Below are 24,947 nucleotides of genomic sequence, written 5' to 3'. Positions count from 1 at the left end.
GAAGAAGGATGGCGCCTGCGCTATACTTAAAACTTTAAGGGCCTATTAACCTTCTCTAACCTTGCAGGTGATCCTCACAGGTCCAATAATGATAATTCATACTCCACCTCACATGTTAAAGATCTTGCTGCCTGTCTTTTTTTCATATACAGACTATATATGAAATAAAAGAGACTTCTCTCTCTCTCTATATATATATATATATATATATATATATATATATATATATATATATATATATATATATATATATATATATATATATATATATATATATTTCCGTTCTTGACTTTAAACTCACCTGCAGGTCTGGGTTGTCTTCGTGCTGATGGTGCGCTTCTTCCGCAGCCTCCACCAGCCGCTGAGGGAAGGAAAGAGGCCCGTTAAGACGTGCACACGTGTTTCTTGCTGAAAACCTGAAGCATTTAGTAGATATAAAACTTGGAGGAATTATTTCAATCTAATCTAATGCAGATAATACAATCCCTGAGCTTTTCCTTTCGAGATGTGTTTTGCGTCTTTACGGCGTTCAGTTATATGCTTCCTCTTGGCGAAAATGCCACTATGGAATATTTTTTCCATTTTTGTAATATATATAGTAAGATGCATTTAGGCATTTATGCATAAATTGAAATCCACACGAACCTTAAAGTCCACATCGAGGCGGGATGATGGATGGAGGCTGAGTGGAGAACGATTTTCGTGGCGCTCACTAAAAGCGCGATAACTTACAGCTGTAATAGCTCGGGTCTGGATATAGAAAAAAATAAATAAAAAAAAATAAATGAAAAATAAAAATGTGCTTAGCTGTGGTGTTTTCGGGGGAAAACCAGCACTGAAATCGCTCTTGCCTTAGGAGCCACGCAGGTAATTAACATCTGTCACATGTGTCAAAAATAACTGCAACATAAACACAACTGAGGCTGCAGAGTAAATTCATTTGACCTCACGGTGAAATCGTGTTTTGTCAGCAAAGAGGGGAGAAAAGCATCATGGATTGAATTTAATGTTTGACGGAGAATGTATATTTTTGTGTTAATGAAATGTACCCCGTTTAAAGATCTCCTTCGTCGTTCTTCTGAAGCCAAAAAATGTTTTTTTTTTAACCTGTGATGGGGGGGAAAAAATGAGTCAAATCTAACTAGCATTTAATCTACACACACAGTGGTATATAACATGGAACATCTTATCTCACAGAATCTCTTTTATTAAATTAACGCCGTGATTCAAACCCTAATTGTCACGACTTATCGCACTCTTGGGATCACGCGTATAAACCTCATCATTCCCCCTGCAGTCCCTGCAGAGGTGCAGCACTGAAATGCTTCCGAGCTCGCAAATCGTAGATAAGCTGACGCTGCTCCTAAACATATCACGAAACTAAACATTCACTAAGAGTTTAATTTGTAAAAAAAAAAAAAAAAAAGAAGGAAAAATTAGTGGCTACAAAAAAAGAAGAAGAAAGAAATCTGCGAGTGATGACGAAACCCTTGAAACGTATTATCTGTTCGCCAAACTGAGAATCATATTACAAAAGCACAATTTTCTGATCGGTAATTACTTCAGTTAATGACTTAAACAAATGGATTGGCCTTATTATCGCTCTCCTCGGATCACAGAAGGATGAAATAAATGCAAATCATAAAGCTTAAAAAGCTTTAGAGGTTTTTCTTTTCGTTATTTGTGCCAAACAGCACATCCAGCGGTGAAAAAGAAATGTAATAGATTAATTTAGAAACTGACTGTATTCTTGCATATTTATTTTTGATAACATTAACCCGTCAAAAAAAGAAAGAAAATAATTTTTTCCAGTTTTTTTCCTCTCTGGCAGAAGGAAACTTTTGAAATTCATAATACGTTTTTAAAAAGATTTGTTTAAACTAAAGATTCTCCAATAAATGAACGATTATTAATGACGCCCAGGACACCACTGAACTCAAGACGTCAATAATACTTCATTCCTGCTGCAGCACAACAGGTTCTGGCGCCACTGATAAAGATGAGTTTAAATAGCAACAAAAATACTAATTTTTAAAAATGGGGAAAAACAAGCCTAAGTGTGTTTTTCTGATGTGGTAAAAAAAAACAAACCCAAATTAAGAAATAAAAATGTATGTTAAAATTACTGGTTGCACAATTATTAACAATAATTAAATACGTTTTGTTTGTTTTTAAAAATAGAAGTAGGTTATGGAGGACCCGTCCACATGCAGGAGGCAAAATAGAACATTTAAAACAAGATATTTAATAATATAAAGTCCAGACTTATAAAGAGATTTGAACAAAAGTAAGAAAATAAATTCAAAGTAAGGAACAGGAGAGGACAGAGCAACATGGGTTTTGTGGAGAAACATCAGGAGAATCCAGCATGGAAGGGAAGAATACAGATAAATATTTACTAGAAATAAAGCTTACTGGATGTAAGACAGTCAGGAGATTGACCCAAAATGCAGAAAAAAACTCAAAGTACCAAAACTGACACAATAACTGACAAAACAAAATGACCAAAACTATTTTTCTGTCATATAAAGACAAAATGGAAAAGACAAGGCCACAAGTTATTTATCAAACATGCTACATGTTAATCCTCACAAGTCTATAAATGGCTGTGATGAAACAGTCGTGTATATTCACAGTCAGGTCAACAATGAAAGAGTTCTGAAGCAGGAACAACCAAGGCTGGTTGACAACCCAAGTCTGTCTTGCCACCAAGCAAAGTGAGCAGTGAGGGAGAGGAAGGAAGAAAAGCTCCCTGCAGGAAAGGTGCAGCATAAAAGTCTCCTCAACAACCACTGGCTCTTGTGCAAATCATTACCAGGGATGCAAATAAGTATGGAGGGAGACGTGTGTAAGTAGGAGTTTCCCGAAGATAAATAGCCTCATCAAAACACACGATTATTTTGTGCTCATTGAGTTACTTCCTGTCTGAAAAGCACAAACACCTTAGAGCCTCCCTCTCACTTCCTGGAGACACTCCCCGACTCCACCTTTGCTGTTCCACAGACTCCCGTTTTCTGCTCTGCAGTGAACACCCCCACAGCTGATTTGTTCATTCCTCCACATTTTTATTTATTTACATACCCTGGTGGCTTCTGCTTTCCTCTGGAACATCTCCTCCATCTTCACAGCCAGATCCTTAACCAGCTTCACGCCGTCAATCTCCTCCACTCTGACCGACTTTTCAGGCTCTTTATATTTCTGAGAAAATAATCATAAACAAAACGTGACAGCCAGGACGAGTGGAGGGAGGGATCTTCACACACAGGTGATGAGCCGTCGAGGCTGATGCTGTTATTCACATCATGTGACGAAATGAGGAAAAGGGTAAGATGTTTCAGGCGTCGTTCCGCCTCGGAGACCAGGGCTGTTAAACACGGATTATAAACGCTCATGTGTTTGCTGACATGATGCACGCAGCTGATAAAATCCCGCAGCTCCAAACGCCTCGCTGTCTTTATCTGGTCTCGGTGATTGGCTGCACTTGCAGGATGTCTTTCTCTTTGCGATAGGCTGGAGGTGGCCATGTTGGGTGGTCACGAGGAGGAGGAAGAGGAGGAGGAGGGTGTGTGGATGGGAGTGAAGGCTATGCATGGTAAGAGGGTAATTGAAATGGAGTCAAAGCACAAGAGAAAGATAATAACACGTCAAGCTCGGGCAACTCCGTGTAATGAACTACACCTCAAATAATGCTGACTCTGCTGGATGTGCAGGACCTCCTGTGATAGAACAAAAAAGCTGCAGCAGCTCAGAGGAATCCGGCGTTTTACAACCCAACATCTGATCGGCACACGCATAAAAACGGGTAACACACGCCAAATGAAAACAAAACAAAACAAAAAAAAAAAGGAATCCTCCACATTTTCAGGCTATCGGCTGCTTCCGATAACGTTATCCTAAAAATAGCACAATAGGCTCCCACGTACAAAAGAAACACAGAGTGTGTGGACAAAACACACACACGTACACACACACACCAGTACATGAGGCGACAAATTACCCACTGAAAGGAAGAGTGTGAATTTGCAGTGGAGCAGAACAGTTCATTTCACGCCTGTCCTCCTCGCCCCAGCACCTCAAGCCCCTGCACAGAAACCCCCAGCCTCACCGCCTCTCCAGCCGTCAAGTGGAGGTGAAGATCCATCCATCAAATCCCCTGATCATAATTATCGATTGGACTAATGACCGACGGAGGAGCTCCGGGAGCCAGAGGAGGCTCGGAGCATCTTCGGGTTCACAGGAACCCTAATGAAATCAGGGAAATCGGAGCAAAAAGCAGGTAATGATCAGCTGTCTAACGACCTGTCAGCTGGCTCACAGCTCAATGCTTGGTGCTGACCGGCTCATCAGCGCAGATCGCTCCGGTCACGCCGGCGTGCGCAGGAACATGTGCGAGGTGCTTACAGGCACATGAGAAGAAGCAAATGTGCGGGCTGGATGGCAGGAATGTGTTTGTACACAGATGAAATGCATGTTCCCCTTGCATGCAGCGTGACGCTTCAGCTCACACACCATTCAGGCCCCGGTAAAGGAGCAGTTGCGGTTACCTCTGGGCAGGAGAGTCCTGGGTTTTGGGCTTGGAGACGCTTCCTAAACGCCGTTTGGACACTTTCTCCATATTTTCGAGGACTTCCTCGCTGCCCTCCGCTTTCTTCCCAAAGACAGGCGGCTGTGATCTTTGGGTTCAGCCTGCTGGTGGCCCTGACGGGGGGACTGGCCTCAGGGGTGGAGTTGGCCCCCGGACGCGGCGCCGTAATGGACCACAGCTCCTAAAAAACAACGAAATGGTTCAAAAGCTTAGATTTAATGAACAAAGCAGTCTCTGAAACATTCAGGATAAAAATGTGGCTTGTCGTCAGTTTTTTAATAGGATGTAGGCTAATTCTTGATGTATTTTTAAAATTAAAATATACATTTTTCTCCTGTGCAACAGAAGGCATCCCCCTCCATGCTCTGCTTAGATTCAAACATAATCGACTGTAGTACAGCTGCTCACAAAAGCAAGCAGTAAATCTGAAGCACTGCATTACGTCACACTTTCACCTTGCAGACTTGGTGCTACAGGACAACTATGGAAACATAGATAGAGAAGCATTCATACAACAAAAGGCAATATTCGATATGTTTCTTTCTGAAGGGTGATTGTGTCATCTCGTTTAATTACTTTCTCAGGTCTGTTTATTTTCAATCTCAAACTAGTAAAACTACTGTAAAAACTGCATAGCACTACAGAAAAGTGTATTTTTTCATGGCCTTGCTGTCAGACACCAAAAATCAACAAATAAATATAAAGATCTCAGTTGGATTTTGGAGTCAAAACACACCAACGCTTTACCTTCTGGAAGATAAACCTTCCAACCCTTCAGTGCAGCAAAGTGCCAGTTCATTGTTTTATGTGTTACTCTAAAGCATATATTTGCAAATTAATTCATTCGAACATACAGAATATGAAGATTTTTTTAAATTATTAGTCAGCTGAGAAAGTTGGAGACACAAATGTGAAACATGTTTTTATGAAGTCATATGTAACAACGACGTTGTGCATGTTATTTCTGCCACTGCTGGCTTTCCTATGTTTCGCCTGGTCTCTCTTCTGTCTTCTTTATGTTATTTTTTTTTACAACACCAAGTGAACCTTTTGACTCCTAAAGAGGAAAAGTGTCATATTGAGCTGCTGCTTTTGTAATTTAGCAGATAAAAGTGTAAGCTAAAATTTCACAAGGTTTATGTGGCAAACAACAAGAAGCTAAAGGACTAAATGTATTTCAAATACAACACATAACATTCGCATATTTATGAAGATACTTTAGTTCCCAACAATGAGGCCAAGAAAGCTTTAAATCATACATAAATCTCAACATTTTTTGTTTATACCGAGAAGGGGGATTTGATAGAGGCTTTTTGCCCAGGGCACGACTATTACAGTGGGTGGCACAAGTCTCCCCCCCACCCCACCCCAAAAAAGTTAAAAGTTAATCTTAAATTACTCCCAAAACAGATTTTCTTTTAGTTGCTGCCAGGAAATGATGATTGAGAGCTGAGCTTAGTAAAAAAGGAAATAAGCAGCATAAGAAAACCTGACCGAACGCTGCGACTGGCTAATATAATAAAATTTGGTATTTAAGGCTATTTTTTATTCTCATTATATATATATATATATATATATATATATATGATTATATTTAATCAACCGTGGTTGGAAATTTGATTGTCAAACATATTTTATTTGATTAATGTAAGAATATTGCCTGTAGTTTTCTACATCAATCCAGATTGAGGTTGGGATTGCCACTACAACAACTGGACTGAATTATTCAACACCGTTTCTAGACATATTAAAACACAGCTTGGACTTTTGAAATCTCTCTCTGAAAAAAAATGAGTCATATATTTCTTAAAAGGTCACAATTGCTTCCCTTTACAAAGGAAACCAGTAAAGTGAAAACTCAAACAGGAAAATGTTCACATTTGTTGTTATGAGAGCAACAAATGCCATTAACTATTTTCTCATTGAATGTTTGCAAATACATTTAATAGACATTTGCCAGTTTTTGAATTGAGCAGAACTAATTAAAACTGGACTTTTCTTACAAAAACACATTTCTATTGAAACTTTGTTCAGAGGTTTTAGTGGGTAATGAATTTAAGAGGAAGAGCCTGCAGTGCCTGTCAGGGTCTTGGTCTTTTCTGCTGATGTTTTTGGTGTAAAAGTAAAAACAGACCCTCCAACATTACAGTTGTTCAGCCTTCATAAGGTGAAGCTCCTCCAGCTGTTTACTGCTCCTCCTCCAGTCTGATCCCAGTGAAGTGAACAGGACAGGCCTCCATTTATCAACCTGACTTCACTATGATTGCCTTTTAAAACCTGAACCCACCTCTGCCATCAAGTGGCCACAACCATAATCTGCATCTCGTGCTCCCCACTCACTCACACACGCACACACACACTCCTTCAGCTGCCCGTGTTTACATCCGAGGCTCGAAGCTCTCCACTCGGGAGAGTTCACAGGAGAGAGGAGATAAGTGGGGGAAACAGAGCCGCGGTTAATGGGCCGCGTCGAGCACAAACACACATGAACTCAAAGGCACACTGACACACACTCGCATTGCACTCCAAGCACACCTGAGTCTCCTCTAAAACAGGGCCTCAGCGTTCAGCTGAGACACTCGAATGCTCCTGCAGCCATCAGAGGTCAAATACATTACAGCAGAAGTGAAAGTTACCGCGCACAAAACTATCAGACAAATAAAGAAGTCACTTGGACTGAAAGGAAACGCTGAGAAGTAACAAACGCACCTTTTGTAACAGCTGGGAGCCAGAGTACTTCGCAGAAAGTGATTTGATTTCTCCGCCAAATGCAGAGGCCCAAAGCTTTACGCTGCCAAGGAAAAGAAAGAAAAACTGATGAATTGACAAAGAATCACAGAGTTTCCTTGAGAAAGAAGAGTGAAAAGATAAGGAGGTAAAACATACATATGTTTTGGGTAACTTAGTCAACGACTTCATCCTGTCATCTGCAGTTGTTGAACCTGTTTCTGCTTCTAGCTTCTCCTGATAAGTTGATCTTATTCACCTGCTGTGCACTTATAGAAACTTTCACTAAATTTAAATCTCTTCTCTGTGAAACAACAATCTGTAATGTTCCAAGATGTTGTTTTGCATACAAATATGTAAAAAAAAACCTATTAAACACGTTTATTTGTGGCTTTACGGAATGAAAATGTTCTTTTAATTAACACAAAAGGTTTTCCTGAAAGCTTTAAATCATGCAAACAGTTCCCTGGTTTTCATAAAAAGGAAAAAAAAAAAAAATCAAATCTAGATTCCTTTTTTTCCCCATTTGTTAGGAATTAAAACTCAAATGTAAAGGTGAAATCTTTGAAGTTTTATTGGTTTGCTTTGTTCAGCATTGCAAAAGAGCACTAAAGAAATGCTGGATGTGTTTGTATGTATTTGTTTTTTTAATGAACCTTCAGTTTAATTATATCTGCTGGTGATTAAGAGCAACTCTGGTAAAAAAAAGTGATTGGTGAAACGTAACACAATGGTCAGAAAATCAGAGTTTAAAAATATATTTATTAATCATACTTCTTATGTACGTTTTGAATAATAATGATAGTAAACTTGGGTAACTCTAACTTCTTTTTAAATAGAATATTACACTTTTTGTTGCTAGTTCTTTATTAGACAAATCATAAAGATGGACCTAAAGGTGAGACATTTACACATTACTTCTTCAATTTTAGCAAACCTAAAGCTCAGTTGAGTAACTTTATAAGCATTGTAAAAAAAAAATCAATTGGTCCTTTCAGTCACATTGCAAAGATTAGCTGTTCCATCACATTTTCTTTACTACTTCAGTCATTTTCTGAAGTAGCAGGGTCCGATTCCAATCTAACTAAAGCGCTTCAGAGATTCAAAAAGCAAATTCTGAATATTCTGAGTGTGAAACACATGCGGTGCTGAATGAGCTTAGTCTTTATAAAATGCAACAAACTGATTAGATAAGTAGAACAAAAAAAAAAAACTGAGCTAATTGTCACTCACACTGACAGAGGGATTCCTTGCTGGGATCCCACCACCGCCGCTACGTTCCAGCCGATGAAGATCCAGAGAAGAAGAAACGTGTGCAAGACTTGGATCCTGCAGATTCCCTCCATTTCAAGCTCTTTGTTGCCTCTGGACAATTTCTGCAGAGTAAAAAAAATCCCGTCCGACCTCGGTGCAGCTCGATACCCTCCTCCGGTGCAACTTCTCCACCTTCTGCCTCCACTGCCAACACGTCCTCAGCCCCACTACTGTATCTGAGTGGGATTGAGAGAGAGAGAGAAAGAGAGAGAGAGAGAGAGAGAGAGAGAGAGAGAGAGAGAGAGAGAGAGCGAGCGAGCGAGCATCCTCCTCCAGCGTGTCTCTCCATCTTTTCCTCCCCCCTCTCTGAAAACCCACTCGGCTCATGGTGCAGGAATTACAGAGCGCGTCTCTTTGTTTGCAGCTCAATAGCTTTGAGAAGCAGATTATCGCTTTTTGGAGACAATGCTTGGCTTTCATTCCTTTCTAACATAAACAGAAAAACATGCAGGGACTGAGTTGAAGAAAAATTTAATTGGTTAAATGTTTGCAGTCTCACTTAGACTAAACATCTCTGTCTTAAAGTTGATGCATATGATTCCCCTAACACTCCTAGATGTCTGTCCATAACAGAAAAAAAAGCAAAAACAAAAACAAAAAAGGATTTTACAAAGGGATCTCTTTAATCTGATCAGAAATTATACTTCATTTTGCTATTTTTGGTTAAAAAAACAGCCTATGGGCTATAAATGTATCTGAACATAAAGTTAAAACTGGAAACCATATTGGACTGATGGCAATTTACTTTAGTATAAAAGTCTCTGTGGGAGATAATGAGGCTGCAGATATCTGGTGAGGGCTAGAGCTCTGCTGCAAAAACGGGAGAGAGAGAAAGAAAAGAGTGTTAAACAGTGCCGTCATCAATGGGGGTCTGCAGAGGGACAATGTCAAGGCAAAAAAAGTTTCAAGAGCTGCATGATACTTATTTATATCAATATGTTGCTTGCAATTTACTTTATAATTACCTCTTTATGAATGTCTGTCACTCAGACCGCTTCCTCTAATATTACCCATTTTCTGTGTTTACAGCAGGAGAATAATAGAAAAGTTACAACATTTAAATATTTCTTACAATAAATTTTGTAGGGGATTAGAAGAAAACCACTGAAAAAAAACCTCTAAAACATTCTTAACATATAAAATCTGCTGACTTTAGGTAAATAGGTATTTTAAAACCGAAACATTGGACTATTAGGGGTTTTCCAAAATCAGAATTAAATTACAAGTTCCACCAGCAAAAAAAAAAAAAAAAAACCTAAATAAAACTCTTGAAATTGTGTTTTGGCTTTGATTTGCAAACCAAAGATTACCAGTGTCCTGTGAACTCATGCATTATATATTTTCATTACTTACAGAGTATTTCAAGCATTCATTTTTGATCATTCTGACAACTATGGTTCACAGGAGGATAACCTTAAAAAGTCAGGAAATCTTCTGACTTGGTGGTTGTCTATTTCACACGACATAACTTATAAAGAAACTGGCTGTTCACAGAGCCCAAGCACATTTAAGGAAAGTTAGGTGAAAGGAAAAAGTGTATAGAGAAATTGAGGACAAGTAACAGTGACAACAGAAACCTCACTATAGTGTTTAACGTGAGTGCTTCAAGACATACAGAAAGAAACAGAACTGTCTGTTTCTTTCTCTATTTTTATTAAGTGTTTATTTTTATGCAGGCCATAATCCTTAAAATCAACAAAAATAAATAAACACGCATACAAATATGAAGCCGTGCTTAATTCTCTGCATTATTTAACATTTTTGAAATGACTTTGCTGAAACAAATAGACGTTTCAACGACATTCAGATTTACCGGGACGCGGCTGTAGCTACAGAGAAACAACTCGTATAAGCAGAAGATAAGAGCCCCTGTGCAAAAGGGTGGAGATTTGCATTATCAGTGTGCATTACCCGTGATTGGCTGAAGTCTTAATTAATCACTTGTCACCCAACAGCGACTTTTCTATGCAGATCCCAACACTGCTGCTGGTGCACTGCAGTGTCGCGACTCCTCATGTATGAAAACAGTTCCAGTGCCCCATTATTCAATCATACCGGAAGACGTCCCCATCGCCCTGCACTGTAAACGCTGATTATAAGGCGATAATCACGTCGGGGCATCGGACGGGCTGATGCAGCGCCTCTCTTTCCTCCTTCCGCACACAGCCCGCCGCCTTCACCCTCCGCAGGAACCTTGTTTCCACTTGAGGCTTTTATTAGACTCGTAATTGCATCGTACATCAAAGTTGTGAGGGGCCCCATTGCTGCCTGGGACGTGCCGATAAGCCACCTGCATGTTGGATGACGGACAATATCATCCAGCGTCTTCTCTGACCGGCGGCCTGAGCTTCACACCGACTCCTAAAATGTTTTAATTAACCAGAAGGCCATCAAATCCAAACATCTCTCAGTCACAGAGCTGAGGAGGGTCTGCTGGTTTTATTGGAGCCGCTGCAGATAAGACTGATTGGACAGTCATGCTGATGTGTCCTTGAGCAAACCAAGCCGATGACTCACCAGGGTTGCTGGTTTTTTTTTTTTTTTTTTTTTTTTTTTTTTGGGTCTGGAGGCTTTTAATCGACACTCACTCTCAGAAGTGCGGTTTTAAATTAGCTTTCTTTCAGAGCAGTTGAGTAAAATCTATTTTTTCTTAAAGCTGAGACGCCTCTAAAATTGCAGCTCGGATTAACTCACTTTTCAATGTGAGCTGCAGACATTCATTTGTTTAACTCATCTCTCGCTCAGGTTTTACATCAGATGAGCTTTAGACGATCTTTCTGCGTGCATCATGTCCAGGAAGGTATGGCTGCTGTCCTTAGTGCTGAACTCACTGCATGAATAATTCTCAACTAAACGCAGCGTTTAGTCGCATAACATAGCAGAGAGGCACCATTTCTCTCTGTTAAGGTCTTTAGAGTTGGTTTAAAGCATGTCTGGATTGGCTCAAACAAGCCGGTGTTCATCACCCCCTTTGTTTTTCTTGGCTTTAGCATAAACCCATTATCTTGATTAATCCACCAGTTAAACAACAAGGTTATTTTTCCTCACATTTGCCCCCCTTTTCCTCATTAAACACTCAATTCTTTTACATTCTGGTAAACAACCAGAATCCATCTGTCTGCCAACGTTAACTTACTGTATTTCAAAACAAAACATACACTAGTATTATCATCTGTTGTTTCTGCCATATCTTTCAGTTCATTTTAAATGTTCACTGATTCAGTTGCATTTAAAGTGTTCAGTCTATCATTCTTCCACACAAAGATATTCAGGGTGTCTTTTTTAAATCCCAGTCTACTTGGCTGATCTCTTCTTGCTGACAGTAAAGTAATAGCAGTAAGACTAATTTTACAATTCCTATAATTAGTCTGCACACTTTGATTTGGCTTCAACTATGAAGCCAGTGATCTTTTCTCAACGCTTGTAGAACGTCTTCACAAAAAAAGCCATTGTTAAGAGATGAACATAAAGGTAATCTCATTTTGAGGTCTGTTGTGCTTCGCTTTATAATTAGAGGCAGACAGTCTTGAACCATTAGCCTCTGTTGAACCCTCGCAGTTATAATCCACATCTTGACTTGATTGAACATAAACCTCTTAGAAGGTGAAACTTCGGACACTTCTTGTTAAATCCAAGGGCTTAACCTCACCTCAAATCTCCAGCGGCTGTGGATTACTCCACACAGACCACTTCCAGCGTTCACCCCACTGTGGATTACATGATCGAGTCAAACGTGTCGATGCGCCGGCGCCGTGTGTGATCATCGGATCACACACGGCGCCGGGTCATCGGAGCTTTACAGGCTAAATATAATACAATGCTATGTGAGTTTGGTAACTGGTTTGGTAACTAATAGTACGACCTGGTGGGTCTACAGCAGCACATCACATTGTGTAAACAGACCCACAACCAGTTACTTCACAGGATGTTTACAGGATCAGCATGAAATAAAAAGATACACAAAGAGCGCAAGACAGATTCTGGATCGATAGTTTAATGTAAGTCCAAGGAGTTTAATCACATTTATTATCTCAATGAGAAAAATGCAGCTACGTCTGTAGAAGCATTAGATCAGGCTGCTGCTGCTGCTTTAATGCCAGATCGTGACTTTCCAGCCAGTTCCTTTATCTTTGCTCTAATCCCTCAAATACAATTCACTTCCTTCACCTGTTTTAAGGTTAATCTGCTGAAATCACAATAGCGTGTGTCTTAAAAACACACGCTATTATCAAAACACCTGGGAGGTTTAGAGCTGTTTTTTTTAATTATGCAGTTTCAGTTATACAGCTACCCTGTATTTATATAAGAGTTTAAATTTCTATATTTAAATTATTATAGAGAACAAAACTGAGCAGTCTTTTATGTCACTACATGAAGAAAGCATGTTTATGATTTCAATAGATTCGGTTAATCTATTACAAGTATTTTGCCAGATCCAGTTTCTGTTTTCTTTTTTAAGCTTCGTGGCTTCAGGTTAGTTTCTAAAACATGTTTTCAGTAATTCACTTTGAGTAAAGCTTTATTTTTCTTTTATAAAGCTGATCAGAGAGCTGCAGATATGATGAGACACACGAGGCCAAAGAGGAAAAACAAAGTAAGGTGATATTCAAGTGAAGCAGAAGTGTGTTGATCTTCATGCGTCAGGAAACGGTTACTAGAAACAGTTTGAGCTAAAAATGTAAATAATAAAAGATGCTTGATAAGGACCAAAATGTCTATTCCACTAAACCACAAAGAAACAAACCAGATATTAAACTGGAATAAACTCAAAATGAGCCTCAATTTGCATTAACGGATACATCTTTGAAAGATTCATGATCAGAATCAGAGAAAAGGGATTATACGTCAAATAAATTGTGAAATGAGCAGGAGGTAATCTCTGCAACCCACTGTGAGGTTTGGCGGAGTGCTGGCTGTATGAGCTGACATTAATCCAGCCTGGAGCATCCTGTTTAAACCTCCCTGCAATCAAGCGAAAGGTGAGGGATCAGGGATGATCATTTGAAGGAATTACTCTTTCTTAACTCCAGATCCAAAGGATTTAATCCAGCCGTCTAATCCCAGCCGTCTCATTCAGTCAGAGAGTTATTGACGATCTGGCAACTCTGACTTAAGAAGGAAGCACAGAGTCGGACCCCCTTTTTTCCCTGCTTTGCAGCAATGCAGCCAAATGCTTGGTTCTACATGGAGGAGCCCCCTCTCTCACGAGCTGGCTTCATTGTGCTCTCCGTCATCATGGCCTTTTTTACCATTCCTGCCATTGTGCTGAACGGTACAGTGATCATCGTGTCCCTCATGCACAAGCAGCTGAGGCAGCCGCTCAACTACGCTCTGGTGAACATGGCCGCAGCCGACCTGGGCACAGCGATGACCGGGGGGGTGCTGTCGGTGGTCAACAACGCCCAGGGGTATTTCTCCCTGGGCAGGACAGGCTGTGTGGTGGAGGGCTTCACTGTGTCCTTGTGTGGTGAGTCTAAAGAGTGGAGCAGTTCAGGAACCGGCTCACCTTAGTTGACTGGTTTCATCAGCTTTTCTTGCTCTGCAGGCGTCACGTCCCTGTGCACAGTGGCTCTGATCGCAGTGGAGAGGATGTTTGTGGTGTGCAAGCCTCTGGGACAGATAACCTTCCAGAAGAAGCATGCTGTCGGAGGCATAGTCTTGTCCTGGCTCTGGTCTCTTGCCTGGAACTTGCCCCCGCTCTTCGGCTGGGGCAGGTACGACCTGGAGGGCGTCGGGACGAACTGCGCACCAGACTGGCACAACACAGACCCCAACAATGTCTCCTACCTCATTGCTTACTTTGCTGTGTGTTTTGCCTTTCCTCTCACTCTGATCCTGGTCTCGTATGCAAAACTGCTGTGGACGTTACACCAGGTGAGACGTTTCTCGTCCCAAAAAGACCAATGTGGGTATATTTGAGATCCAAAATGTTTCTTTTATGGTTTAATGCCTCTCCTGCATCAGCACTTTAGAAGCCATATACTTTGTTCTTATAAAAAATGTGATGGGGAACGACTTCAGATAATCACCTTGCTCAGTTAAGAGCATAATAATCAAAGAAATACAACGCAACGCTGGATTTTAGGACACTAGTTACAAAATGGCAAGAGAGAAAATGCATAAAATGTATGTTGAGTGAATATATTTAATTTTACTTTGAAAAATGTATAATTGCTTCTAATCTAGACAGTAAATCCTTTCTCCAGTTTAACTTTTGAATGATTATCATCATTTGATGCCCTGAAATGTTACTAATTAATCGTCATGGTGACATGTTTACCATTTTGTTTCGAGTGTTTTTTTCAGCAGATTTCTGAACCTTAGGGCGATTATTAATTCAAAATTAACCTGACAATTGATGGTCTTCTCAGTTTTCTTATATCAGGTTCTTGGTTTTTTTTTTTTTTTACATTTTATGCAATTTCTTGGGGAGACAACACCACGTATCTGATTCGAAATGAATCATTCAATTACTAACAAATGCTAACCTGTTTCACAAATATCTTTGTTTTTGCTTTTTATTATTACGAGGATCACAATAAGTGTTATTAAAATAAAAACAGCTGTTTTCACAGCTCATGGGCCTTGTCTTGTCTCGCCAGTCACTAATCAATCCTGGTACTCTGTGTTACAGGTTTCAAAGATGGCCTGTGTGGAGGGAGGAGCAGTAGCTAAGGGGGAGATGAAGGTGGCGTCCATGGTGATTCTGATGGTGCTGTCATTCCTGGTCGCCTGGCTGCCGTACGCCGGTCTGGCCATGTTTGTAGTCTGCAGGCCTGATGCAAAGATTCATCCGCTGGTGGGCTCGCTGCCGGTTTACCTGGCGAAAAGCAGCACTGCGTACAATCCCATCATCTACATTTTGCTCAACAAACAGGTGACTTAAAACCACACTTTGATTATTCTAACAATTAGAACAGGGATTGTAAATCAGCTATAAATCCTCAGATGCTTTTGTAAAAGCACATCAGCCCCCTCTAGTGGTGATAAGACACATAACACCGTGCCGGAGAAATTACGCTTTTGATTCAAAACATGCTTAGTGTTTTAATGCTGCATCGTAATTTTAACGTATAACTGTATAAACTCAACTGTTGGAGTTCTTCTATTTTGAGAAAAACTGTTACATTTTTATTTATAATATAACCTGCTGCATAAATAAATACAAAGGAAACACGCACACACATACTTTCTACTGGGTAAGAAAAACACAATAAGAGAAACAAATACTCTGTCAGGGGCTTTACCTAGGAAATAAACATAAATAAACATTGAAGTACTGATCCATTAATACTTTTTAAAGGTAGGAAAACCCAAGAATCTGCAAACAGGGTATAAGCAGCAACAGCTGGACACACAGCTGAAGACAGACGACATGAGAAGAAAAACAAAAGGCCCAGATTTAATAGCAGTCCAACCTCCATCAGTGACTTCTGAGAAATTCAGCTAAATAGATAAAGAATAAAACAGCTATTTTCTGTGAAGGAAGGAAAGAAATAGCTCTCAGTAGACATGTTTTCCCTCTGGATGAAGCCAGGAAAGAAGCAGAGAAGAGATAAGAGAGAAAAATAATGAGCGTAGTTAAAGCACCTCTTTGGTTTTCTTTAAAGAGAGGACGAATTGGATCCACATTTGTTTTATTCCAGGAAAGAGACGAGGAACTGAACGTACACATGGCTCAGCATTGGCTTATGGGAGCTTCATGCTGCGTGTTAAAAACTGTCCTACGGTCTGAAACTGATGTCCTCATGGATCCACTGACTTACATGTAAGATGTTAATAACTGTGTATGTTTGTTTTTTGTTTGCTTGTTTCATAGTTTCGTAAGTACGCTGTGCCCTTCCTGCTCTGCAGGAAGGAGATGGTGGAGGAAGACGAGGCGTCAGAGGCGACAACCACTGTGGAAGCCGTGTCTATAAATAAAGTGGCTCCAAGTTGAAATATTATAACCAGATTTTTTGCATTAAGCACATCAATAAATCAGTGTCCTGCGGTCGTCTTTGTTTTTTGTTTTAAATCTGCAATAAAGACAAAACAAAACGGAGTCACAAGTAAGCGAGAACATTAATTCAGCATAAATGTATTTATTGATGATAGAAAACAAAATATCAAATGAAGTCAAGGCCAAAATAAAATGAAAAAGAAAAAAAAAAAGAAAAAAAAATGCATCGATACAAAATCTAGAGGATTTAAATATGTATTAAAGCATTTGCTACTGAGAGAAATGATGTTTTACTGAATAAAAACATTGAGGAAATGTCAAGACTTTCAAGTAGAGAACATTACCATGGGTCATCTCATATGTTTGTACATATTTTACATTATCTTCTATTTTAATACAGATTTCTGAACAATAATAACTGTTATAGTAAGAATAATAACCGTAACAAGATGAAGAAAAACTAACAAAAGTGTTTCAATGAATATGTGTTTCTCTGTAAACTGGTATTTTTTTCTGTTCTTTTTTTTTCTCCATACCTGTGAAACAGAGGAACAGTGCACCTTGAAAATATTTTTTTTATACTCTTTCATTCCCAGCATTTAGAGGTGAGGTGTAAATGACAGATACAGATTCCACTAAACCATATGCACGGTCACAAAAAGTACAAAAATCGTCTCACCTTAATACACAAATCTGTTTAGAAAAAGGAGAAACAAAAAGCACTATACATTTACTTGTGCAAAGACAAACAGCTATGTGCTAATATTTAAATACCATTGGTATAGACTTAACCAAATCATTTTCTTTTCTCAGGAATTCCCTGACATGAGGTAAAAGTAAGTTCTCTTTATCTTTAGTTTCAAAACAACTTTTTAAAAGTCTTTACAAAATAATGCATATCTTCAGTTCATTAGTTCTGTAATTGCTACAAATAGTACAATGTGCCTTTTATGTGCATTGGTCCTTTTAGCCACCAACAAAAAAAGGACTAGAACACACTTTTTTTTAGTTTGAAACTCACAAACAATTCAAAGAGCCCTTTCAATGTGCACACAAGGTGGAAAACCTCAACGTTCAAGACAGCATTCAGCATTCAGATTGAGAGGACACCCACCGACGAACCAAGTGCTCATGAGCAACACGTCACAGGAACCTTAAACGTCACCCGTGGAAAGGTCAACTCTACGTTTTGATACTTGAAAGAAACACTATTGTTTATTTAGTCCACGGACTGGGGAATGACAACTGATGAAACACAGAGGAAGTTGAGCTGTTATAAGAGGGGGGGGGGGGGGGGGGGGGACACCCCGCAGTAAGAATCATGTAAAGTCTCCACGCTGTGCGAACAGATATGATGACACACTGATATGTCGTCAGAGTTGCCAACGAGGTATAAACTGTATGCAAGAAACCGGGCGGGGAGAGAGAAAGGGTGCGGACGGGGTTATTGCTTTGCACCACCCAGCCTTTCTGGCACCAGTGCGCCCCCTGCTGTTCCACCGTGAACACGAGCCTCACAGGCCTGCAGCCGCAAGCCCTCACAAACCGTAGAGCCTTGAAAAAGTATTCATGCCCACTGAAGTTATTCACACTTTGTCACATTACAACAAGAAACGTGTATTTTGTTTTCCAACTGTATGTGGCAGACCAACACAAGGTAGCTCCTGTGAAGAGGAAGGAATTGTTTATTTCCCCCCAGTAGATAATAACACTGACATCAAAAGAATGTTTCCTGGAAGTTGTCTATGCTTTTTCAACTGAATTAGGATTAATTTTGTACCGCTGAATCCAAAAATGACATCCATTTTTCTCAATCAGGTCAGGATTTTATTCGAATAATTTAGAGAAATCTGATCTTCTGACTAAATTGATTGCTTTTTGTGACATTGTCAGCTCATTTCCGTTAATATTTCTCATTCAAAAAGGTTTCAGGAAAAAAAAAAAAACCTGTAAGTTAAATGTTACAAAGTTGGATTTCTGTAAATTGAATAACAACCAGTGGTAAGGGTAAGTACATGTAAATTGAAATAATTCTCCGTCTCATCAATCATTGATCCCAGATTCTCAGGAAACCGATCCATTTGTTAGAACAAGTCATGCATTCTGATGCATCCATAGTCCAGAAAGTTGACCTGTTTGAGCAAAACCAACGTGGTTTTTGGATTCAGGTCATCAAAATGACCCTAAAACATTTGAAAAACCTGAGACAACTCTTTGGCTGTTGACCAGAATAATGTTTAGCCTCTTTTGCTCCGGTTTCCCCAAAACAAATCTAGTTCAACCAACAGCCTTCAGAAGTCACCTATTAAATGTAATTAGAGTTCATCTGTGCATAATTTAATCTCTGCATTAATTAATCAGTTACCTAAACATCTCAGATGCTTCTTATTGAACATTAGTAAAAGTCGAAGTCCAGACTTATGTTGATTTAGATGATATTGTGATGCTGCACCGTAAATTCAATCGGACGGATCAAAGACTCGACACTAATTGCTGCAAAAAGGTTTTTCAATAAAGTATTGATTCATGGGATCTGAATACAAATTCATTTTATACATTTCAGATTTTTATGTGAAGAAAAGATAAAACCACATCTAATTTTCCTTCCATTTCACAACTATGAACCCACGCTGTTTTGGTCTATCGCATAAAAAAAACAAACATAAAATATAGAGGTCACTTATTGAAATGTGTCCAAATGTGAAAACATTCAAAGGGCATAAAAAGTTTTTGCAAAACACGGTACGTAAAGGCAGAGACGTCCCTGTGGAGTGTGGAGTTTTATACCAAGCCCAGCATGAGCCGCACAAATATCAGTTTGTCCAAGTTTTAGTTCTTTCAGCAGCAAAAAAAAGGCATTTCATCAGGGGCCGACAAACTAAAGTTTGATTCGAAAACCAACAAAGAAAGCAGCAATGTTTATGCATGGATGCATTTAAATTCATGTACACACGACACAAAATATCCCAACAAAGGTACTCCTCAGACAGCCGCGTCACTTCGACTGCAGAAAACGCCCCGCTTTACAAAAACCAACGTGTGTTTTACCCCATTTTAGGAAGTCTTTTGAATATATTGTGCAGTTGTGTAACCATAGTAGAGTGTCTAAAAAATGTTTTATAGGCAAAATAAAGTGTGCATATTAGCACAAAACAAAAGGCGTTTAAATATCATAGTACCTCATTAAAATAATGCAAGTTTCCTTTTATAGAATAACAGGAGTCACAAGGGTTCATATTGCTGATCTTTTAAATGATACATAATTACAAAATATAGAGTTATCTCTTTACAAAGTTTCTCTTGTTATATTATACAATTTACAGCATATCAACTAAGAAATATTAACCAGGCTATTTATTCTTAAATGTTTAAAATAACCTGCCTGCTAGTGCATTTACTCCAAATGCTTCTGTTTCGTTAAACACACACAACTAAAGTTGAATGATGCTAAAAGTAGGACAGTTAATTCCTGCATAATCTGTTACGACTCGACATTTTCGATCAGCTCCAGCGATCCTAAGACAACCCGCCTCAAACGACAAACGGACCAAGCTCTGATTTTCCCCTAAAGACTACATGTCTAGATATGCCTCACTATGCTTGCATTGAAAACTTGCATGATATGCCGAACCTTAATAAAGTGACTGAGGTAATGACATCATACATCTGATTGTCATCACCCGTAGAGACCCGTCCTGCAGAGCGTCTCTCCCTCTCTCTCTCTCTCTCTCTCTCTCTGCGTCAGCGGCCTGGCCTCCAGGCGGCTGCAGGCTGTGTTCCCTTCAGGTGAAAATCTTCCTCAGAGAGTTTCAGTCTCTCGCCTCCTCTGCTGGCAGGAGGAGATCTCAACGTTCAGGACTTCTATGGCGCTTCTTCCTCCCGTATGCCTTTTTTTATCTGCTCTGTGTAAAAGGCACTTCTTTTGGTCGGAGCCAACAGATGCATTTCTTTTTTTTTTTTTATTATTTAAATGTTCTAGATTGTACCCAAGTCAGATCTGCGGATCCCTCCAGCTAATGCTATAAAGTCGTAATGCAGATCATCTCATCGGCCAGGTCCTCCTCGTAAGGAGCTCTGGGTTCGGTCTCTGGCTCCTCGTCGCTGTAACTGGCTCCGGTGTCCGGCAGCTCGTAGTCCCTGGGGGCCAGAAGGGGAAACACGTTGACCCCGTTGATGCCGGGGGCGATCCCTTCGCTCAGCAGGTGGCTGGCTGCACTCTCCATCTCGTCTATTGTCATCTCACATGCATCTGCGATCTCGTGCTTTGTGGCAGCAACAAACTTGGGATCCTTGGCGTATCTCCCGAGACCCTCTGATATCAAAACCTGCAGGGCAGAAAGGGAAGGAAATGTTTTTTTACATGTTTTTTTCGCAGTCTGAATAATAAAAGGTAATGATGTCTAGTTTTTTTTTACAATTCTACTAAAACTAAAGTTTGTTAAAAATGTATTTGCGTTCCTTAAACTTTCTTACTTTCAATAAAAACAAAGCAGTGAAATCACTCATGTTGTTTGATTTATTTTTATTTCAATTGAATCATATTTCAGAGAGCATCTCTGAACATCACTTTTTTAAGTTTGCCACCTACTCTCTGTTATATTTAGGTGTGGACTTTGACTAGGCCATGCTAACACATGAATACGCTTTAACCTAAACTGTTTCGTAATAGATAGTGTCTGTATGTTTGTTTTATGCCACACAAAGAGTTGCATGTAATAAAAAGTACAAACATGGTCTCATCTGATTCACATTTTCTCATGTTTGTTGTGTTTCCTCCATTGTTACCGACAAACTGCAAGATTACATCCTAAAGTTGCCGTTCCAAAGTGCTTTTCTTCCTTTACTTTCATCCGTTCAGCAGTGAATTTGAACTTTTGCAATCCGAGGGTGTAAAAACGTCTTTGTGCCATATTCCATAAAACAATAAAGTACCCAGTGGAGATCAAACTGTAGCTTTGTTTTTAAATTATAATGAATGTTTATGATGCTGTGTGACACATGTTGTTTTTTTATGGGAGGCATCTGACAGATTATGTAAATTACATTTCTATTCTAAGGACGATAAAGTTCTCATCTCATCTTATCGGTTTGTAGTGGTCAGATTTGTGGAGTGCACAACCTTTAGATGTCCTGTCAGCAGATTCTCCCACCGGAGGATTTCTGCAGCTCCTCCAGAGTTACTAATAAACCGACTTTTAGAGGCAGGTGATTGCTCTACATTTTACTTAGGTGTGTCAGGGAAGAAAGGGTTAAATAGAAATGCATTTTACATATTTCAGATTATTACCTAAATTAGAAAACCGTGTACATTTCTATTTTTTGCTACTTTTTGTTAATCTATCACATGAAATCCTAAGAAAATACATCTACGCTTGGATGTGCAACAACATAAAACCGGCTTGACACTGACCGCTTCTACAAGGCTGGTGGCGCTGCCTCTCTTCTGGTGGTACTGGTGGTGGTACTCCGGGGGAACCTGCAGGTGGATGGGCGAATACGTCCTTTGGGAATACTCTGGATCGTCTGTGTACCAGGAGCTCTTGCGCACAGACACGTGGCTGCCAGAGATGCTCTCCCTGTGAGGACGGTCCACCCGGATGAGGGGGGTGTAGTACGGCGACTGGTCTTTACTGGCCGGGGTGGCGGGAGGTGTGGCCCAGGAGCGAGTGGAGCGGGTGGGGGAGAGGCAGTGGGCTCTGCTGGAGTCCAGGCCTGCTACAGCCATTACCTGAGCGGTGAGGAGATGAAAACATTTCAGCTCTGCGTGCATGCAGACAGGAAACGTGGCAGCTCTGGTCCAAGACCATCTAAAGAGATTATTTCTGCCAGAATTACGACTGAAATGTCTGAAACACAAAATGAAAGCAGACATGAATCACCTGATGCTGCATAAGGTGCAGTGGTAGAGCAGTACGCTGATGTGGAAGCTCATCCTGGCTACTTTGTCTGCGCAAACACTCAAAGTTAAAGGAAGGCCTTCTGTGACCTGATCGAATGAGACAAAAAGTGGAATTACATAAATCATTAAAAACATTTTTTTTTAATTTTTATTCATCCAAAACAGGTTTTATTTCCTGTTTTTTCCGTTTGGGAATGAAAACAGGTTTCACGCAGGCTAATATCTTTCTTCACAATGCATGAAAAATGTTATTAAATAAAAAATCAACATTTTTACTTAAGGAGCGAACAATTACACCACTGTTTTAAAACAAAGTAGTTAAAATTAATGTAAGCCTTTTCACAAACAAAATAAGGAAAATGTCTGTTTTTAAATGAACTGATATTTTAGAAATATATTCAAAATTCTTAACGCACGGTATGTATTTCAAAATTAATTATTTCACATCTAAAAACAAACGTGCAATGAAAAAGGATTAATGTTTTATTTTAGACGTGTTTTTAAAATTTTGATAAGTATTTGTTTTGATTTTATATTTTTATTAATTTGTGGCATATTTCCAAATACACTCCTAAATTGAAACGCGTATATTTTTAATTTAGTACTTATTCAAGTGAGTTATTTTCTTTCATTTGCTGTTGTTTTTATTACATAAATGTTATCATCTCAGCATTATCAAGTTGCTGTATTTAATACAAATATATAAAGACTTCACATGAGGACTTGATGAAGCATTTTGCTTAATAATGGACATAAATTTGTTCAGAAATCCCAACTTGTGCTTAGGATTTGGAGGGATAAACTATTTTATCTTTGCATAATTCCACGTTTTTATCACAAACTGTAGGTTTTGTGCCTCGGTAGGATCATGCAGCACCTTGAGGTGTGGCAGGAAGCAGTCTTCTCTTTGGTGACCTCCGTGAGTCCCGGTAGAGAGGCTGCTCATCGTCGTCATAGTAACTGTCAGGGTGGTGGTAGCCTTTCGGAGTTTCATACTCCGTGTCACTGGTCTGATATCTGCAGGTTTAGATGAAAAAAAAAAAAGTTTCTCCTTAGAAATCTGCACAAACAGCAGTCAAAAATGTTTTGGACATGCCGTTGGATGCTTGCAAAATAAAACAGAACTTAAAACCTCAGTGAAAACATCGTCGCCCTGTAATCGACACCATGAGAAAGAGAAAGTGAGACAAAGTAGCACCTGTCCCCTGACAGCATGCTGTCCTCCTCATAAAACTCCTCTCCGCTGTAATATTCCCCAGAGAGACGATCCTCTTCGATCTCCTCCTCCCTGCGGATGGTGGGGTGATGGCCGTCTCCTCTCTGGGACCTGAGGGACGATCAGGCGAAAGGGTTTTTGTGTTCACTCTGCTTTTTCAACGGCCCATGCAGACAAAAGCCTTTTAGGGGACAGCAAAAGCCAGAGACAACCCTTCTAAATATTTACCACATGAAATCAACAAGACATTTCAAGATGCAGAACAAGCATCTGTGACATTACGCTCACCATTAGATGAATTAAAATGTGTTTTTATGACAGCGCATGGGAAATTTGGAATATAAAAAGTTTTAGCGATTAATAAAATTTTTGCTCAAAGTTATATTAATGTGCTGTGAAATAATGGACCCTGAGCTTTGCTCAAAGTCAGTCCATCTTTTTGCTTCCTGCAGCTCACAGGTTCAGCATTAGGGCCAGTTTACTTAACTCCAAAATTTGTAACCAATATTTAAAGGAGAACGTATGTAAAGTCGCAAAACAGACCCTAAATAAGTATACTGATTTCTCCTTGATGTGTTTTAGTGAGCAATTTACAGAATAAAGAAAATGCAAGTACATCATTTGTTCAAATCGAAGGATTTACCTATCAGGATATTTTAAAATGATTGATTCTACAAGATTAATGCATTATTAAATCTAAATCTATGTTAGTATCTACTAAAAAAAAGATGAAGGCATCAAATAAATGCAGTGTGAGAAAAATTAACCTGATGACCTCTAAAAGCAATAACTTGAAATAGTTGTTGCCTTTATGACCTTATTGTTTCCTTACAAAGCCGTATGAAACTTTTGACACAATCTTCCTTAAAGCATTACTTCAGATTATTGAGGATTATAAACATTTGTTTAATAAGTAATGACAGTGTGAACTCTCCTGTATGATTTTGAACAATTGAGATTAAAATAAACATAAATTCAGAACCAGAAATACAAGAAAAAAATAATTTCCATCATGTTTTGACCTGAATGGTTTTTTTAAAAAAAGAGAGTAAACTCAATTTGATGCTACTTTGTTTTTCTGCCCATGCTCACTATTAACTCATTTTCACTAAATTGAATTTATTTTTTACTAAGCATTAATTAATCATTCATAAATCTATAGGGAGACACTGTTGCCAAATGTTTTCTGTAACACAACAGAGGCAATTTAATAAAAAAAGATTTGCTCTTTAAGAATGATTCAATTACTTAATTAAAAATAACT

At 39.3% G+C, this 24,947-nt stretch overlaps 3 protein-coding genes across 15 annotated transcripts in view; 1 reads left to right on the top strand and 2 right to left on the bottom strand.

The window, feature by feature from the left end:
- Positions 1–9,283, bottom strand: part of LOC103465124 (voltage-dependent calcium channel subunit alpha-2/delta-3-like) — a 35,448-nt gene extending 26,165 nt beyond the window's left edge. Inside the window, exons 1-5 of the mRNA XM_008409722.3 lie at positions 8,546–9,283; positions 7,295–7,376; positions 4,545–4,766; positions 3,082–3,198; positions 302–361 (exon numbers count right to left, since the gene is read on the bottom strand). Coding sequence (XP_008407944.1) covers positions 302–361; positions 3,082–3,198; positions 4,545–4,766; positions 7,295–7,376; positions 8,546–8,658 — 594 coding nt within the window. The 5' untranslated portion in view covers positions 8,659–9,283. The remainder of the gene's footprint in view (positions 1–301; positions 362–3,081; positions 3,199–4,544; positions 4,767–7,294; positions 7,377–8,545) is intronic.
- Positions 9,284–13,087: 3,804 nt separating this feature from the next.
- On the top strand, positions 13,088–16,790 carry LOC103465123 (parapinopsin-like). The gene is made up of 4 exons (XM_008409720.2): positions 13,088–14,093; positions 14,172–14,500; positions 15,261–15,503; positions 16,446–16,790. Exons 1-4 carry the CDS (start codon positions 13,787–13,789, stop codon positions 16,563–16,565), a joined length of 999 nt encoding a protein of 332 aa, XP_008407942.2. The 5' UTR covers positions 13,088–13,786; the 3' UTR covers positions 16,566–16,790.
- The window catches only part of cacna1da (calcium channel, voltage-dependent, L type, alpha 1D subunit, a), a 76,844-nt gene continuing 68,591 nt past the window's right edge, over positions 16,695–24,947 (bottom strand). For all 13 annotated transcript variants that reach the window (XM_081607142.1, XM_081607145.1, XM_008409700.3 and 10 more), the window contains 5 exons: positions 23,666–23,794; positions 23,345–23,484; positions 22,448–22,554; positions 21,979–22,296; positions 16,695–20,893 (listed from right to left, as the gene is read on the bottom strand). In XM_081607142.1, coding sequence (XP_081463268.1) covers positions 20,588–20,893; positions 21,979–22,296; positions 22,448–22,554; positions 23,345–23,484; positions 23,666–23,794 — 1,000 coding nt within the window. In that variant the 3' untranslated portion in view covers positions 16,695–20,587. The remainder of the gene's footprint in view (positions 20,894–21,978; positions 22,297–22,447; positions 22,555–23,344; positions 23,485–23,665; positions 23,795–24,947) is intronic.

This window comes from Poecilia reticulata, chromosome 5 (assembly GCF_904066995.2).
Source record: "Poecilia reticulata chromosome 5, P_reticulata-male-v2, whole genome shotgun sequence".
NCBI classification, from domain to species: Eukaryota; Metazoa; Chordata; class Actinopteri; order Cyprinodontiformes; family Poeciliidae; genus Poecilia; species Poecilia reticulata.
This window is presented reverse-complemented; position numbering and strand designations above follow the sequence as displayed.